We start from the raw sequence: 17,229 nt of genomic DNA, 5'->3' as shown, positions 1-17,229 counted from the left end.
TCATGTTATACATAAAATTTTATAATTTTTAAAAATAATCATTACATATATGAAAAAAAATAATAAATAGTAAATGGGCCAAACTGGAGCCGTGCTCGAGCTTGAGCTTTAGAAATAGAGATCGAAACGAGCCGATCTCAAGCTTGAGCTCTGTGTAAGTTAAACGAGCTGAGCTCGAGCCTAGTCGAGCAGTCTAGGAAACGGATAATAAGTAGAATACTAAATAAGAACATACTAAGATTCTACGAAGCATGCAAAAAACCACAAGTCGAAGCATAAATGCCAAATGCAAAAGAACAGAAATAGAATCTAACAAACCGTGATAGAATGATAATCTTCAGGTGCAACATTATTGATTTCTATCACATTGAATAGTACCTTGTAAACAAGTGTTGACTGGTTGACTAGAAGAGTGTCGAGTGCCATTTCCTCCCTAAAGTGACATTTTAATCTCATTTCTGCTGAAATTTCACCTTTAAAGATTTAACGGTTAGGCGTGGAGGCTCATTTTAGTCTTCTGTTGATTGACCCTGCATATGTCTTAATTGATCTTCCACTTCGATTGGTATTTTTGCAACGAGAATTGAATAAATGGCACACTTTGTTATTGCTTAATTTTGTAATGGTAAGATTTAGTATACTAGTTTTATGATTATGTTACTGCAATGGGAAATTGGGGGTGCCTTGTTTATTATAATTTATAAAATAGTGTGAGTTTGTTTTTAGTGATGACATCATTTGTATCTGAGATATATCTTGTAAGTTAAAACACCTGATAATTAGTGTTGCGTGTTTTTGAGGGGTTAAAGCATTGTTTTATAAAAATCTTTTAGGGGTTAAAGCATTGTTATATAAAATCTTTTAGGGGTTATAGTTTGCAATTTATTAGTTTGAGGTTTAGTTTTAATTAAGTATGATGTGAGGGGCTAAATTGAAACCTGTACAACATAAATACCGCGTTAGATCGGCAACACAAAAATCTAAATCATACATTTGAAGAGGGCTACAATTAGGGTTTGCAGGATAATTAGATATGGGAAAAAAACGGTCGGCGACCGCAGCAAGAAGATCGAGGTATGGGTTTTGTTTATTCGGTTTGATATGTGGTTTTCAATTCGATCAACTTCCTTTTATGTTTATCTGCTATTTTTTTTCATTCGATTAGTTATTTTACTGATTTCATTTGTACATGTATAAATTCCTTTGATTTCACTTATAAGTTTGTGTTTTGTGGCGGGACTATTAATTCATAGACGAGATCTGTGATGTATCTTCCTAAACTTTTCGTTATGTTAACAGCAGCTCTAGTTTTGTGACAAAAGAGCTTTGTCTGACAGATCTGTCAATCAGTAATGTGGATCGCATTAGTTATGTCTTTTAAATCCTTGAGATGTTATTTTCACTCATAAGTTTGTGTTTTGTGGCGGGACTATTAATTCATAGACGAGATCTGTGATGTATCTTCCTAAACTTTTCATTATGTTAACAGCAGCTCTAGTTTTGTGACAAGAGCTTTGTCTAACAGATCTGTCAATCAGTAATGTGGATCGCATTAGTTATGTCTTTTAAATACTTGAGATGTTATTTTCATTAATATATTAGATGAGTGAACCATCATTTTCTTTCTAAATTGATCTAAATATGGAGTTTCTATAATTGGTCGAAACGTAGACTAAACAAGGACATTAATTTTGAAATTAATTTGGTTAAGCCCACTCTTGATTTGTTGGAGTCATAGTAAAGTTATCTACAACATATGTCTACATATAGTTTTCTAATAAGAAAGTCTTGGACTTTGAAAAGGGTTTAACTGCCATTTGAATGGGTGTTTTATCAAGTTGGTTTAATTTTTAGTAGGGCTTAAAGACCAAATTTTGGAAATTAGTACAGAATTTGTTGTGTTTTTTTTAGTGGATTCTTGATCCTTTTTGAACCATGGTGAAGTTGTTCAAACATGCCATTTGAATGGGTGTTTCTCAAAATTATTTAAGATGTATAAAGTATTCTTCTTTTTTGTAGTCATTAGAATTGTTGTAACCTTTAAAACTAGACCTTTGTATAAAATGTTGCATTCTCACATGTACATTCATAATTCCTGGCGATACACCACATGATTTACAAATTTGTGTTCTGTAACTCTGTTCAGTATGTTCTATATGTTTGACATTTAATTTGTGTAATTATGTTGGTGTTAATTTGAAGTGCGGTCTCTTTTAAATTTTAAACTGTTCCACATTAAGTTTTGTTAAACTGTGTTTGAATTTCTTTTTTTCTCTTAGAAGGTAATTAGGTTATTATGTGTTTCATGGAAAATTCTAATGCTATGTTCTAGAAATGAGGAAGTAAGAAATTGGATACGAGTATTCGACCTCTGAACTCTTTGAAAGTCAGGGTTTCATGGGACATATTATGTTCGGGATTTTAGGATCATGTCCGTCAATTATAGTTAGCTTCTTTTATGATATGTTTGCATGTGTCGCGGAACACATTTTTGAGGTAGCCACTTATGGTGTACATTTTGTGGTGGTGTGATAGTAATAGTATATGCTGTCTACTTTTTGCTCAGGAAATGAGCCAGTTTTAACATTTATGATTCAGTTGGTATATTGACTGAGTGTAGCATTGACAAATTTGTAGATTGTGGATGGTTGTGTGATGCCTAACACCCATCACACATTTGTAACGTAGATTTGGATCTGCATGTCTTATGCACATGCCTGTGTGATAATATTAATAATATATGTAAAAAGAGTTCTAACTATTTAACATTTGAGTTGAAGATTGATATGCTAAAAAATCACAATGCTAAAGTAATTATCTAAACTTGGAGGCAGTGAATATCAATGTTACGTTACATGGGGATGAACTGAATGATGTAAGATGCTGATTGTGCCTTTTATCTACATCTTTATAACTTGCATATTTATTTAATGCACAGGTTGGCAAGGGCCCGAAGTAACCGTGAAGAGTCGCAACCCCAGATATATGAAGAAACCAATGCTTTAGCTTTAGTGGTTTGGAGTCCCCCCCAAAGCATGCCAGGCATACCTTTAGTTTCTCGTGAAGCCAAGTACGTTTATCTTGCATTTAGGCTATTTATCTGGACATATAACGTTTCTTTAGCTGCTATGATGTCCAGTTCATGCATGTCATAATATTATATTTTTTCAAATTGAAGTTACAAATCACTTATTTTACACAAAACGTCAAATGAAGTAGTAAGCTTCTCACTATCCTTTCAAGTGCTTGCGCATTGTAAAGATTACATTATATTGCTTGTGAATTATATCAATTGATGCAAGTTGTATTTTGCTTCTGTTTGCAGTTACTCTAGAGACTCAGATGTTCGGGTTCATTTATCTGAAGAAGAACAAAGGGCAGCTGAGGAAAGCCTCGCGCGTTATTGCCCGCTTTTAGAATTCTACAATATTCTTAAACACCGGGCTGGTAAAAATGTATTTTTCTTATTGACTTAAATTTGCCCTTTCTTTAAGTAGCATTTTTTTTATTACAAAAGATGATTGCAGTGACACATGAAGAGTTTGATTGATTATTAGTATGATTTTCATGCAGCCATCGTTTCTAACAAGATGTTTAAGCTACAAGTTAAAAGACAAGCACAAGAAAAGGTAAGGGATACTGCATACTCTCACAGGCATTTCCACTAATGATTTCATTCACTGTTGATATACACTGTACATGATCACTCTTTGTTGATTTGATTTTGTTTTTATCTAGGGTACAAATATCAGTATCCATAAATAAACCTCTGGAGGGTGGACGACAAACACAGTCCCTTTTTCCATTGTATATACTGTTGGCAAGACCAGTGCTTACACCAAATGGGGAGGTAGTTATATATATATATGTGTGTGTGTTTGTGTGGGCGTGTGAACTATTTTATTACTATCTTTCTAACTCATTTCTCTAACGCCATATGTACAATTTCTGTCTAATTTCTAGACGCTGCGATCTAGTTCTTATCGGTTCAAGTGTGTCTGCAAGCTGCCTGCTTATAGAGAAGTTCAGACAGTTGCTTCACCTCGAGCCAGATTTGTCCTTCCCGAGATTAATAAATTGTCAAAGGAAATCAAATCTGGTTCGCTTGTTTTGCTTTTGGTTAGCTGTGGTATGCAATGTTTGCTAGTTTGATTGTATTCAGAAGAATATTATGTTCTTTGTTTTGTTTTAGTTGTTAACATCTATGTATTTTGCAGCTGATGTACTAAATCCAACAGTGATTTATCTAACGAAGGATCATATGTTTACTTCCTGTAAGATATGCTTCATATCATCGGCATATATGATCTTCGGTGTTCAGTTTCTTATCTGTTATTTGTTCATGCTTGGCAGCATATGAAGGTTATTGTTTGATGGGAAAGATTCCAATTGATTTTCTTCAATTTTCAAGGGAACAATCTCGTAACATGAGTCTAGGAGTGAGAGCTCAGTTTACTTCAACTGTTAGCTTGAAGTCATGCTATATGAAGGTAAAACCTAGGATCAACTTAATGCTTGTTATGTTTATTTCCCTCAATTGAGTTGATGGGTGTTTGATCTATTTTGCAGTTGAGTTCTTTAGATGAGGAAAAGTGCGCATCTTTTCAATTTCCTCGTAATTCTGAAGCTGTGGTATGTATCGTCCTGATTTAATGCTTTGAGGTGTGTTTTTTTGAAACTTACTTAATGACTGTCATTTTATGGTTACCAAAGAGCATATTGCAGCAAGTACCAGTTAGTATAACCGCAGAAGAGCTTGGGGCGAAAGATTTAACCCGTTACGACTTGCATTCGTACAACAACATCCCCACTGATAAGTTGTCTCAGGTTATCAGGTAGTTATGCTGCTGCTGCTATTTCTTTTTATCACCAATTGTAGCTTCTGGAATTAAAATTACTGTTTGTTATGATTTTGTTGTCAGGCTTAGGAAAGGAAATGTGATATTCAACTACAAATACTACAACAATATGCTGCACAAGAGCGAAGGTACCTCATGTTTGTTAGACGCAATCTCTGAATATAATATTATTTTGCTGTGTCATGTTACTAAATATAATTTCTTTTGCATCTCTGCATTTGAGTCAGAGGGTTCCAACTTTTCCTGAGTTTGAAACCTGATCTTCTTTATGTTTTGTAGTCACCGAAGATTATTGTTGTCCAATTTGCCTGTTAAAATGTGCAAGTTACAAGGTAAATATGGTTCTATTTTCCTTTTTTCCCACACAGTATAACCGTATAACGATGATATTGACGTGTATACCTTGATGTCTTTCAGGGACTTAGATATCACTTACCTGCATATCATGATCATTTTAACTACGAGTTCTGGGTTGGTTAATTTCATAAATCTCACGGAGTTTCTAGTTTTAATCTTGAACAAGAGTGCTTACCCTTATAATGCTGTTTAGGTTGATGACAATTATCAGGCTGTGATTTTATCTCCTGCGGCTGATGCATTTACTTCTGAGGGGGCCGTAGTACGGTCTAATATACCAATTTCAATGTTTTATAAACTAATTCTATTTTTTTATTCTTATCAAGTCTCTGTTCTTCTGAAATGCAGAGGTTTGGCCGCATGATTGATGCTAGAGAATCACATTCTTTTTGGCAAGTTGCTCGCCTTTGTTCTCTTAAGTTTTTACTTCTTAATACCCAGGAATGCAGTTATCTAATACATATGTAACTCCAATTTACACAGCCGTAAGCCCTTGAAAAGCAGGAAGTCAGAGAGACGAAGTCGAAACCCAAATAGAGTAAGTCGACTTAAATTGCCTTCAATGCCTTCAAATGCCCCTGCAGCTCCTCTTGGTAACTTAAGAGGTAATATTAATCATATAATTTCACTTTCGAATTTTAACTTTTTTGTTAGTTTCTTCTGAAAATGTTAGAATATTGACTCGTCTTTTCTGTTTCTTATGAATTTTCAGGTATTCCCGAGCCTATGGAGTGTGAAATACAGAGTCCTAATGCTGTAGTTGTGTCACGTGCTGCTGCTGCTGCTGGCATCTCATCTTCTGGACCAGAATCCACCCCACAATCAAGACCCGGAACCAGCACCATTGCACCACCCTCAGTTCTGCAGTTTGCAAAAAGTAGAAAGTTATCGATCGAACGTTCCGACCCTAGAAAGTATGTTGGATATTTTCAACCATTTTTCAAACATTTTCTGGAATTTTATCATCGTTTTCTTGTTTTGCAGCAAAACCCTGTTGCAGAAAGGCAGTTTCTTTCATTCTCACACCGGCCAGGTTACAATTTTCCCTGTAAACAACTTTACAACTCACCATCACTATCTAAAATCTAATATATTTTCTTTCTAAACCGTCTACTTTTAGCCAATGTCGCGAGAGTACGTGTTTGGTGACGAAGATAGCGAGGATGAGGTCGATGACGATGTTGCTGATCTTGAAGACCGAAGGGTATGCTAATTTGCTATGTTTGAGCTTGTAACAAACTAACAAATACTAATAAAATTTATTTCTGATTATACATTTCCAGATGCTAGATGACTTTATCGATGTCACCCCACCCGAGAAAAAAATGATGCATCTCTGGAACTCATTTAAGAGAAAGCAAGGGTAATTGTAATTTAACTTTCTACTTATATTGTTAGTTACATAATACATATTATGTAATAGTATAATACTGTAATGCATATTTTCAATTTCCAACTCGTTTGTTTTTTATGGTGTTAGGGTGCTGGCAGACGCGCATGTTCCATGGGCTTGCGAGGCGTTTTCAACCCAACATGGAGAAGAATTTGTCCAGACCCCACCATTACTCTGGTATCCAAAACCGATCAACTCGATTCAGTTTTGAATTTAAGATAAAGTTTACTCGAATAAAGATAATATTTGCTTAATTGCTTCAGGTTTGAGTTTAAGATGACAATGCGTAATCTGTAAATTGTGGCAGGTGTTGGCGTTTATTCCTGATTAAGCTATGGCACCACGGTCTTCTTGATGCTAAGGTGATGAACAGATGTAACTTGATAATAAAAGGGTTTCAGGACCAAAATCAAAGTCAAGCAATAGATCTTTCTGGTAACGAAAGTTAATTTTGTGTTTTCAAATATATATTTTTTAGTATTCGCCGCAAGAACACAGAATGTTTTGGCAGAGTGAGCAGAAGGCCACATTGTTAAGTTTCGTACATTCTTTATTTCCTGTTGTTGCCGTGACCATAAAGATATGAACTTTTGTTATATGAATAATTTTATTCACAGATTTCCCTCTTTACCTACACAATCATCATATGATGTTAAGAGTACGTCTCTTTATCGTTGTGCTTGAAATTGCATTGTATCCTTTCTACGTACTTTCCCGACGTGCTTGTGATAATAGTTTAAAACTGTAAAGCTAAGTTGTATGAGCTTGTGCTATTTCCCAATATCGCCCGGGGGCGGTGTTGCAGCCCATTATCGCCCAGAAAACCAACCAGTTGTCGCCCACTACGTTCACCTTTATAAGTGTGCCGATGCTATTTGAAGAAACTCCAAATACATAGTTAGAACTGCATTCGTCTAATGTTTCATTCAACATTAAAGATTCGACACCATAGTCTTGGTTTATTTGGCGTTGCTTACGCTTCAAATGGTCTTCTTCAACCACAATTGATAGTACATCCTCCACTTCCATAGCTAATTCTACTATGAGAATTGATTAAATGACACCCTTTGTAAATTGCTTGATTTTGTAATGGCAAATTTAGAGCACCGATTATGAGAAGTTGCAAGACCTTGTTTATCATAAATAAGTCAGATTATAGTGTCGTATTTAGACTATTAGTTACTTCATGAGTACATTTTCTCAGTGGCAAAGCTTGGACTAAGACACCCGGGGGGAGGGGGGGACTCAAAATGTATACAAAAATTCACAAACGATGAGCGGCCGGACTCAAATTTTCGGCCAAAAACGCGTAAATTTACACTACGCATAAAAAATTTCGGACAAAAACGGGTAAATTTACACTAATACGCGAAAAAACCGAGGGGGAGGGGGACCCCGGGCCTAAGTAAGCTTCGCCAGTGCATGATTTTCTATTTTAGATATACCTTGTATTACACGGTATTACAGTGTGTATTAACTTGTAAGGGATTAAGTTAATATTATTATGACTTTAGGGGGTTGCAGTTGTGTTATTTAATAATTTGAAGTACGGGATTAAGTTGAAACTTGTATATATGGTGTTAGATGGATAGCCGCAACACACTAAAACCTAACTAAATTTTTAAGAGGGGAAACTTAGGGTTTGATGAAGGGGCACTCGTAGCGAGAAAATCAGGGTATAAATTCATTTTATGGATGAACGACTAGAAAATACCAACATTTGGTTATTTTGTGGCAATGGAAATATCAACTTTATAATTTGTTAAAACTTTTTGTATAACGCGAGTTCAATTATCGGCCTTTTAATTCTACTTCTAAATTACATCGATCTTTTCTTCACATCCATGATACACGACCAATCATCATTTGAAAAATCGAAACCTTATCCAGCCATTAAAAATCCATCCAGTTACATATGAAGTGTTTGAAATTCGCAATTACTAGAAAAAGAAGTATCATCGATTTCTCAATTCAACGAAAATATATCAAGAAATTAGTAATGTCCATCCTGACAAAGACCCATGGTCGACTGGACGGAAATCATTTTTTGCTTTCGTCATTTTTTTTTCTAGAGGAACAGTTAAAAATTGTGAAAATAAGGGTCGTGTGTAAACAATCAAATTGTGGTGTGTGTAAAAACAAGAAATTTACATCATTTGCCTAAAGAAAAAAAAAGAAATTTATGCAATTCGATACCATTCATAACGTTTCACGCTACGTGTAAAAACAAGCTGAAACACAAGAGACGATCATCCATTTCGGAGTATAAATCTAACATGCTATGGAGATTATTTTATTAGAATCTACTTAAATATTGGGACATCCATCTCCATAGGAGCAACAAACGCAAGCAGTACCACGATAACACGAATTTCTTATGCCTTGCGCAGACGGCACAAGATGTGTGCAATCGACTGCACACGTGTGTCCTCACAAAGATTTGGTGCATAATCACGGGAATAACCACACAAATAATCACCTGCTTGTCAGCCAAATAATTTTAAAAAATAAATAAATGTTATCATTAACAAAACAAGATATCAATAACAAAATACCAACTGCCTTGCACTCTTCTTCCGGACACGAAGCCATACAAGACATAAGATTTAAACAAAGCATGAAAAGAATCATAAAAAGACATGAAACTTTTCTCCATTTCAAACCGTTAGAGAAAAATATATTATGAGATAAACGAGCAAAACTATGACCTTGACGATAAATGAATACATGTATTTATAACGTCTTTCTTCACCAACATTTGTAGAATAATATATTGTAATTAATTTATTCGATTTTGAGCATGAGCAAAACTATGACCTTGACAATAAATGAAATAACATCTTTCATCACTAATATTTATAGAATAATATATTGTAACTAATTTGTCCAACGAAATACATTGTATGTGTTCATTTGTGTTAGTGAAACGAGTTTAGTTTATTAATGAACGAATACGAACAAGAAATTTTGTTTACCAGCTTCACGGACGAACTGACCAAGACCTTTTTGGCGTTGTTAATCATTGTTTCAACACCAAACCAAACCTAATTAGTTATTGATATAAAGATTTGTTTCTAGTATTAATAATAATAATGATTTTTGATTTTCTTTATAATTTACTACTACTACTACTTGTATGTTTACGACAAAAGATTACGTCAAGAAGAAACAGAAACAAAAACAGATGCAGAAACTATCCTTAATGCTTTATCCCGTCATCAACCGATGAAGCTGGATAGACATGCACTGCCCAGATGCTAAAACAAGTCTTTGATTACGCGTTTTCAAAAATGATCAATGTATAAGGATTTCGCCGTGTAACTTTAAGCTTGCTAATCCCAAAATATTATTATTATTATTATTATTATTATTATTATTATTATTTTCTTCAAAAAGTCAAGATACATATCAAAACAAAGAGTACAATATTTTTAAAAAGAAATTGATTTAGAAAGAAATTAAATAAAGAAATTGATTTTTTTAACATATTTATTATAGTCAAGATACATATCAAAACTATATTTGGAAAGAAATTAATTTTTTAAGTATGTAAGTATATATTTAAAGATCGTCTTTATAAAATTTTAAATAAAGAGTGCAATATTTTTAACGAAGTGTATATATATTTTTTTACATATTTTAATATTAAGAGTACATATTTATTAATATCTTAACTATGTTAAGAAAAATTTAACATTTTTTAAAGAGTGCGTATTTTTAATATTAAGAGTACATATTGTTTAGAATTAATTTTTGAATATGTTTATGTAGTAAGTAATATTTACCGTATCTAACATATGAGTTGTTTTGTACATTGAAAGTTGTATATTATGTTTTATTTGAAAAAAAAAAATCAAAACCCATGTACATATTTTAGTTTTGGTAATGTGGTCAACTCATGTATGTAATGCAATTATTGAATGACAAAAGGCTTTGAAAATGTTATAACATAAAAAGACAATACTACCCAGGGGTGTTCAGCGATCGGTTTAAAACTATAAAACCGTCTAAGCCAGTCATCGGTTTGGCTTTGCGATCGGTTTTTTTTACGTTCGGCTGGTCGGCTTCAAAATTTTCAAACCGTAATGAACGGTTTGGCTTACGGTTTTTATTGAAAACAGGCCATAAAAAACCGGACCGGACCGTAGGATTTATTTATATATAAATTTTATTTTTTTATATTAGATTTATATAACTATTTATAATATATTATATGTTTTAAAAATTGGACTTCTTGTCTTAGCCCACTATAAGATGCTAGTATGTAATTTAGCCCAACTTTACTAAAAGTCCAGTATCCCGTCATATTCTAGGCTTAAATTCTCGACAATATTATTAATTATGGGAAACTTGCATTTTGGTTATTTTATTTTTGGACAACTTGAAATCTAAACTTGTGAATTAGAGTTTAAGTTTTTGACAATAGCATATTAAAGCCTAAACTGTGAAACCGGCCGGAGCCAAACCGTTAGTAACGGTTCGGTTTGATTTGGTTTTTATTTTCAACGGTTTGACTTCGGTTTTTTATTAGCAAAAACCGTACTAACGGTTTGACTTACGGTTTAACCCAAAAACCGTCAAAGCCGGACCTTGAACACCCCCAATACTACCCATTTGGAGGGAAAACAAAAGGTGGAAGATGGTAGACGTGGACGAGTGTGGTCCGTTCATTGGGTTTCTAAAGTTTCATCAAGTGGTTAGAGTTTTCATTATATATATTTAGATTGTATTTCATCACAATGTAACTATGTTAGGTATTTTAATTGAAAAAAATTATGTACCGATCGCTAGGAAGAAAAAGTACATCTTAATGGATATTGATACACTGAGTTAAAATAATTTTTTTTAAGAGAAATAAATTACAATGTATGAATAAATTGTATTTATGTAAGATAAAAATCAAAAGATAATAGAAATAAGTTACCAAAATAGATTAATTCTTTTTTATATATTTTAGTTTGATTAGTTATGTTAATTGGAAAAAGAAATTAAGGGTTTTATTAGTTGTATTAATTGAAAAGAAGAGGTATTTATTGTTGCATTTAAACCATTTTTATTTATTTATAAGCATTTATGATTTCAAAATAAACTAGTGGTCCATATTGATTTTTCACACTTCTCGCAATAAGATGACTTCTTGCCTGAACCATCCCTATATGTGTGTGTACACACAATATTTTTAATGAGGTTTGTGTAGGTTTGTTGTTGTGAAAAAAATAGATGTTTTTAAGAAAAGTTTGAAATCTGACGTGAAGCTGATGTGACGGTTTATAAAAATTTGTTGTGGATACTTCATGAGTAGGCTATTTATTTTAGATATATCTGTATTACACGGTATTATGGTGTGAAAGGGATTAAAAAAATATTATTATTATTATGACTATTGGGGGTTGTAGTTTTTAATAATTTAAGGCTTGATTGTAATTAGTAAGAAGCAGAGGATTAAGTTGAAACTTGTAGGCCTATATATACGGTGCAACACACTAATAAATAAATATTTGAAGAGGGCGGAGCTTAGGGTTTGAGCTAGTGGCGATAAAATCGGGGTACTAATTCATTTGATCTTTTTTATATGTATTTGATCTACTTTTATTTGTTTCTCACTTGATGGGGTATTTGTTGATTTGGTTATACTTGTATGAATTCTCTTTGATTAGATCAATCGGTAACGGGGTTGAATAATGAGGATCCCGTTAGTTATATCACTAAAATTCTTGATATGTTTCTTACAAATCTCTTTGAGATGAATGAACCATAAATTCCTTTCTAAAGTGGTCAAAATTTGGTGTTTTTACAATCGATAGGAGCTGTTATTTAATTGTATTTGAATAACCGAAAATCATATCGATTTGATTTGAACCGGATTCAAAGAACCAGAAATTTTATATTTGAATTCAAATTTTGGTTTTGAATATTCGAATAAGGTTCTTATCCGATTCAATTTCCAAATTCGGTTTTTGAATAGGGGAAATTCAAATCGACTCGAGCTTAATAATATAGGTGTGTGTGCATGGGCTGATCTTTGTGACGGCCAAGTCGGGTCTCGACCCATCCAGCTTTTTTCCTAAGCAGTGTAATTTTTTCAAACAAAGAAGTCAAAAGACAGTTATATGTATTGAGTCCGACACATCCGAATTGGTGTTCAAGATCTATATTGCGTGTATTGTATATGTCACAAATAAATACGCATAACCTTGTTTCATTTGCTTTTGTTCACGGGCTACTAGATGCGCGTGTGGGGGTTGGGGGAACACTTCTAGGCCAAAAAATAATAGGAAGAAGTATTGTGTATTTTTACAGGGGATGACTGACCTCGTCTATGGCACTTGGATCTGCCTGTGTGAGCATGTAAAGCTATAAATATAATAACGCTAATAGTCAATGTTGTAAAAATCACTAGTCGCTAGTCGGGCGGTGGGGTGAGGACTAGCGATTAATTGCGATTAATCAGATCGGATTTTAATGCATTATTTTTAGTTTTATATACACATACACACATTTTTATATGTAATTTTCAGTTATATATATACAAAAACACATTTTGGCCGAAAATTGGCTCTAATTTTGGTCGGGATCTCGCTGGAAACCGCCTATTTTGGCTAGAACCTTGTTAGAAAAGCCGATTAAGTCCGATTAGTCCTAATTTTGGCCGGATTTGACCATGACCGATTAATTGGCCGATTAGTCCAAAATTAATTAGTGGTGTGGGGACTAACGATTAATCGGCGCCTAATTGTGATAGTAGATGGCGGCAATTTTGTCCACGTCCTGTTGAAATAATTTTCCTTTTACATAGAAAGTAATGTTAGAAAAACATCAATCTATCCCTAAAAGTAGCTTCACTTCTTAGCTTTGACAGTCGATGGCCTACCAAATTTATCACATCACAGTTGGTCTGATTAATCTTGAGAATCCTGAATATATGTGCAACACCAACAATCTTTCTTCATTACAAATGGCCAGGGGCAAACATGTAAATGCTTGACAAACGATATATCAAACAAAGCATTTAACTTTTACGGTTCCAACTTAATTCTTAACTATTAAATGTTACATTTACAGATAAATCTCTTAAGCCTTGCGTAACTTGTGCTGGTGTGGCATTATTGTCATTTAAACTATATATATTGTATGTTTTAACCTTCAACCTTTCATTTAAGGTACATCCATTTCTTCCATAAATTTTTCTCAAAATAATAATAATAATAATAATAATATTTGGGCTGATCAAAACCAATATTTTAGCCAAGCCCAAGGTCTCCGTATAGGTCATGAAGGGTATAACTTTCATTTCACATATAAACGATAGTTAATATAAACAACCAAGAAGTATAAGGGTGATCGAATAGAATATATTAACAAAAAATTTCTGGTGATTACATCGAAACAGAAGGCAAGCGGGCAACAAGTTGCGCCACTACCCTTTTTGAATTGCAAAACTCAATCTTTTAAAAACTACATAGGCTGATCTATAGAAATTTAACGTTTTTCATGTGCTTCTATCAGCTGGTTTTCAAAGTGACAAGGAGGTTGTTTATTGTATTGAAACCAAAATTTTGGTCAATATTAACCATCAGTACCCCTTACCCCTGGCAAGCACACTTTTCACCTCTAACATTAGTAAACTTTAAACTTAGAACCTACCAAATGTCCAAAAAAAATGGGACTCTAAAGGTGTGAAAATTATTATAACCTCTTTTGTATTTAATTTCATGTAAGTTATGATGCAGGCAAAAGTTGATATCCTACCAAAGGAACTACATACGATCAACATTAATCCATCTTGTCCATATTCCACCTTGATGATTGGTAAGTAAAGTTAGATGTCTTTATTATATATAGTTTTTCTGTTATATATTTTTCCTTGTGTTTTGAAGTAACCTGGTTCCGTTTTGAATTTAGGTCCGCAGGTGTTTTGGATATGCATAATTACCGAGTGTCACATATCCATTGCCCTCGCTTTCCTCTTAATTGGTTGTGAGTACTTATTTTTATTCTTTTCCGTTATAAAACTTTCATAATCCAAAGTTTGTGATATTTGTCATGTTCTTTATCAAATTAGGGATATGCACACTGTTGGCCTGTATCACCCCCAAGGAAACCGTCATGGCTTCCTGGACATTGAACACGCGGTAAGTGTTGGGTTTTAGCACCTATTTTAGAGTATTAGTTGAAACATTTTCACTAATTTGGCAACGGAAGCATGAATATATTAACAACCTATTGTTAATTTTATGAAACATACCAATATGTAACAAGGCTAAAACCCGAAAATAGGATCAATCTACAAAAACAATAGGCTAACAATATGTAAAATATAATAACTCTTTTACCTCAAGAGTAGGATGCCTCAAGAGGTGATACCCACGAGCAACACCTGACGAGCGTTAGGATGTGAACACGAGAAAAACCGAGCCCCGAGCTCCTCCTTTTCCTTGGCTTCGGCCGAAAATGAAGGGAGAGGGAGTGAGGGAAGATTTTTCTTGCTCTTGAATTTGAAAGACTCAAGTAGTATTTGCATGTGTAGGCTTTGTGTTTTTATCAAGAAAAAATACCAAGAGTCTAAAAAAAAGATTGGCTTCATGGGGTGGTGGTGGGTCCCACCCAACCGGCCGCACACACCCTCTTTTCTTTTCTTTTTTTTTTATTGTCACAAATATATATATCATATATATATAAAACTAGCCTACACATTTATAAAACATTTTTATAAAGTTTGCATAATTATTTAACCAATTAAATAATTAAATAAATAAATAATCCAAATTATTTATTTTAATCTTTCAAGTGCCATTTTCAGAAAAACCGATTTCCTGAAATTTGTGTTCGGTATTCGTTTCAAGATCACATCTTAAACAAATACAATCCAATGTCTATCTAGCTCGTTATTGGGTATGACCCGACTTGGATCAAACACAGTTAGCCACATTAATCTAAATACGTGTCTCGGGCATACGAAATTCTAACAATCTCCCACTTGCACGAGATACGTAGACAATTAATGCTAGTGGTGAATCCCGCCTAACTCGGTCCACCACCCCTAATGTGTTTGACGAAGTGCCATTCAATAACATCATCCTCTTCAAGTACCTTTCTTGAAAATGATTTAGGTGAATCAATCATCTATCCTTTTGTCGCAGATGTCATGTTAAATCCAAAGACATAGAACGATCATTCTCTGTTGATTTAACTAATCAGGCCTTAGACATCTAACTCTCAACGAATAAGAGGGACAAATCCTGTCTTAATTACATAAGTCTTCCACAGTTACCTTATACTCTACCTGTACTTAGCCTTACACACTGCCATGTTTTAGAACAGCAAAGAACTAAGCCAAAGTATCATTCTTGGTAAATATCAAGACCCAATATGTATCTCAGGTCAGAGGATGCCATGATATTCTCCTTTACTCAAAATTTACTTATGATCAGTCACAAAGACTCCATGTAGTAAAATTTTGAGAGCGGGTAAGTCCAATATTTGTACCTTAACAAATATCTATGAACCTTGGCAGCAAACCTATGCTCTATATTCATCTCATGAATATCAACCAATCCTAGTTCATAATAGTCTTACCTTCATATTTGTTCCCACAAATATGATCGACTACGGACGTTTAGAATAATCAAATTATTCATGGATTAAACATGCTAATATAGAACATAACTTAATATATAATTAATCCATAATTATATTAATAAGTCGACTTATATCCGTTCCTTTACAAAATCTATACTGACTCGATCAAATCCACTCACTAGAATACCGAAGTCCTAAGGCACAAATGTGACTCTCATGTTTTGGCCGTTCCAGGAGCTTCGTAAGTGGGTCCGCCAAATTTTGATCGGTATGAACCTTGTGAATACATATCTTTCTCTTTTCAACTTCATCCCTTATGTAGTTGAATCTCCGCTCAATGTGCCTAGTCTTTTGATGTGCACGGGGTTCCTTGATTTGAGCAATCGCACCCTCGTTATCACAAAAAATTTCTAGAGGGTCCTGAATGGTACGGACTACCCCTAGATCGGCAACAAACTTCCTTATCCATGCAGCTTCTTGTGCTGCCAATGAAGCGGCGATGTACTCAGATTCTGTGGTGGATAAGGCCACCACATCTTGCTTGGAACTCTTCCATGATACCGCTCCACCATTCAAAATAAAAACATATCCAGATTGTGATCGAGAATCATCTCGATCGGTTTGGAAGCTCGAATCCGTGTAACCTTTTACAACGAGTTCTTCCTCACCTGATCCGTATATCAGAAACATATCCTTAGTCCTTCTAAGGTATTTCAGTATACTCTTAACTGCCATCCAATGGCTGCTTCCTAGATTATGTTGAAATCTACTTGTCATGCTCAAAGCGCATGACACATCCGGTCTAGTGCATATCATAGCATACATGATGGATCCAATAGCCGAAGCATATGGGATACCATTCATCCTATCTTGCTCTTCCTTAGAGCTGGGACATTGAGATGAATCTAATACAGTCCCTCTTTGAATAGGCACCAAGCCTTTCTTAAAGTTTTCCATCTTGAACCTTTTCAAGATCTTCTCTATGTATGCACTTTGGTTCAAACCAATTAACCGCCTCGATCTATCTCTATAGATCTTTAT

General features: G+C 34.1%; 1 protein-coding gene across 1 annotated transcript; it reads left to right on the top strand.

Moving 5' to 3' along the window:
- The first annotated feature begins 2,914 nt into the window (after positions 1-2,914).
- On the top strand, positions 2,915-7,129 carry LOC143547999 (polycomb group protein EMBRYONIC FLOWER 2-like). Its single transcript, XM_077039277.1, has 21 exons — positions 2,915-3,070; positions 3,326-3,455; positions 3,574-3,629; positions 3,739-3,850; positions 3,964-4,129; positions 4,218-4,274; positions 4,354-4,490; positions 4,570-4,632; positions 4,714-4,835; positions 4,923-4,987; positions 5,139-5,191; positions 5,277-5,330; positions 5,410-5,483; positions 5,543-5,608; positions 5,700-5,809; positions 5,929-6,130; positions 6,201-6,249; positions 6,337-6,420; positions 6,500-6,579; positions 6,697-6,786; positions 6,917-7,129. The coding sequence occupies exons 1-21, from the start codon at positions 2,931-2,933 to the stop codon at positions 7,056-7,058; spliced, it is 2,052 nt and encodes a 683-aa protein (XP_076895392.1). The 5' UTR covers positions 2,915-2,930; the 3' UTR covers positions 7,059-7,129.
- Positions 7,130-17,229: the final 10,100 nt, after the last annotated feature.

Source organism: Bidens hawaiensis, unplaced genomic scaffold, assembly GCF_021521415.1.
Source record: "Bidens hawaiensis isolate Kalapana, Puna unplaced genomic scaffold, B.hawaiensis_p1.1 tig00014899_1, whole genome shotgun sequence".
NCBI classification, from domain to species: domain Eukaryota; kingdom Viridiplantae; phylum Streptophyta; class Magnoliopsida; order Asterales; family Asteraceae; genus Bidens; species Bidens hawaiensis.
Note: the sequence above shows the minus strand (reverse complement) of the source record. Positions and strands in the feature narration are given on the sequence as shown.

What these genes read in the sequence shown, in the direction of transcription:
- LOC143547999 (XM_077039277.1), top strand. Translation starts at nt 2,931, where the DNA reads ATGCACAGGTTGGCAAGGGCCCGAAGTAACCGTGAAGAGTCGCAACCC. An exon ending in TTAGTTTCTCGTGAAGCCAA is followed by an intron (nt 3,071 to 3,325) that starts GTACGTTTATCT and finishes TTCTGTTTGCAG; the next exon opens with TTACTCTAGAGACTCAGATG. An exon ending in TCTGAGGGGGCCGTAGTACG is followed by an intron (nt 5,484 to 5,542) that starts GTCTAATATACC and finishes ATTCTTATCAAG; the next exon opens with TCTCTGTTCTTCTGAAATGC.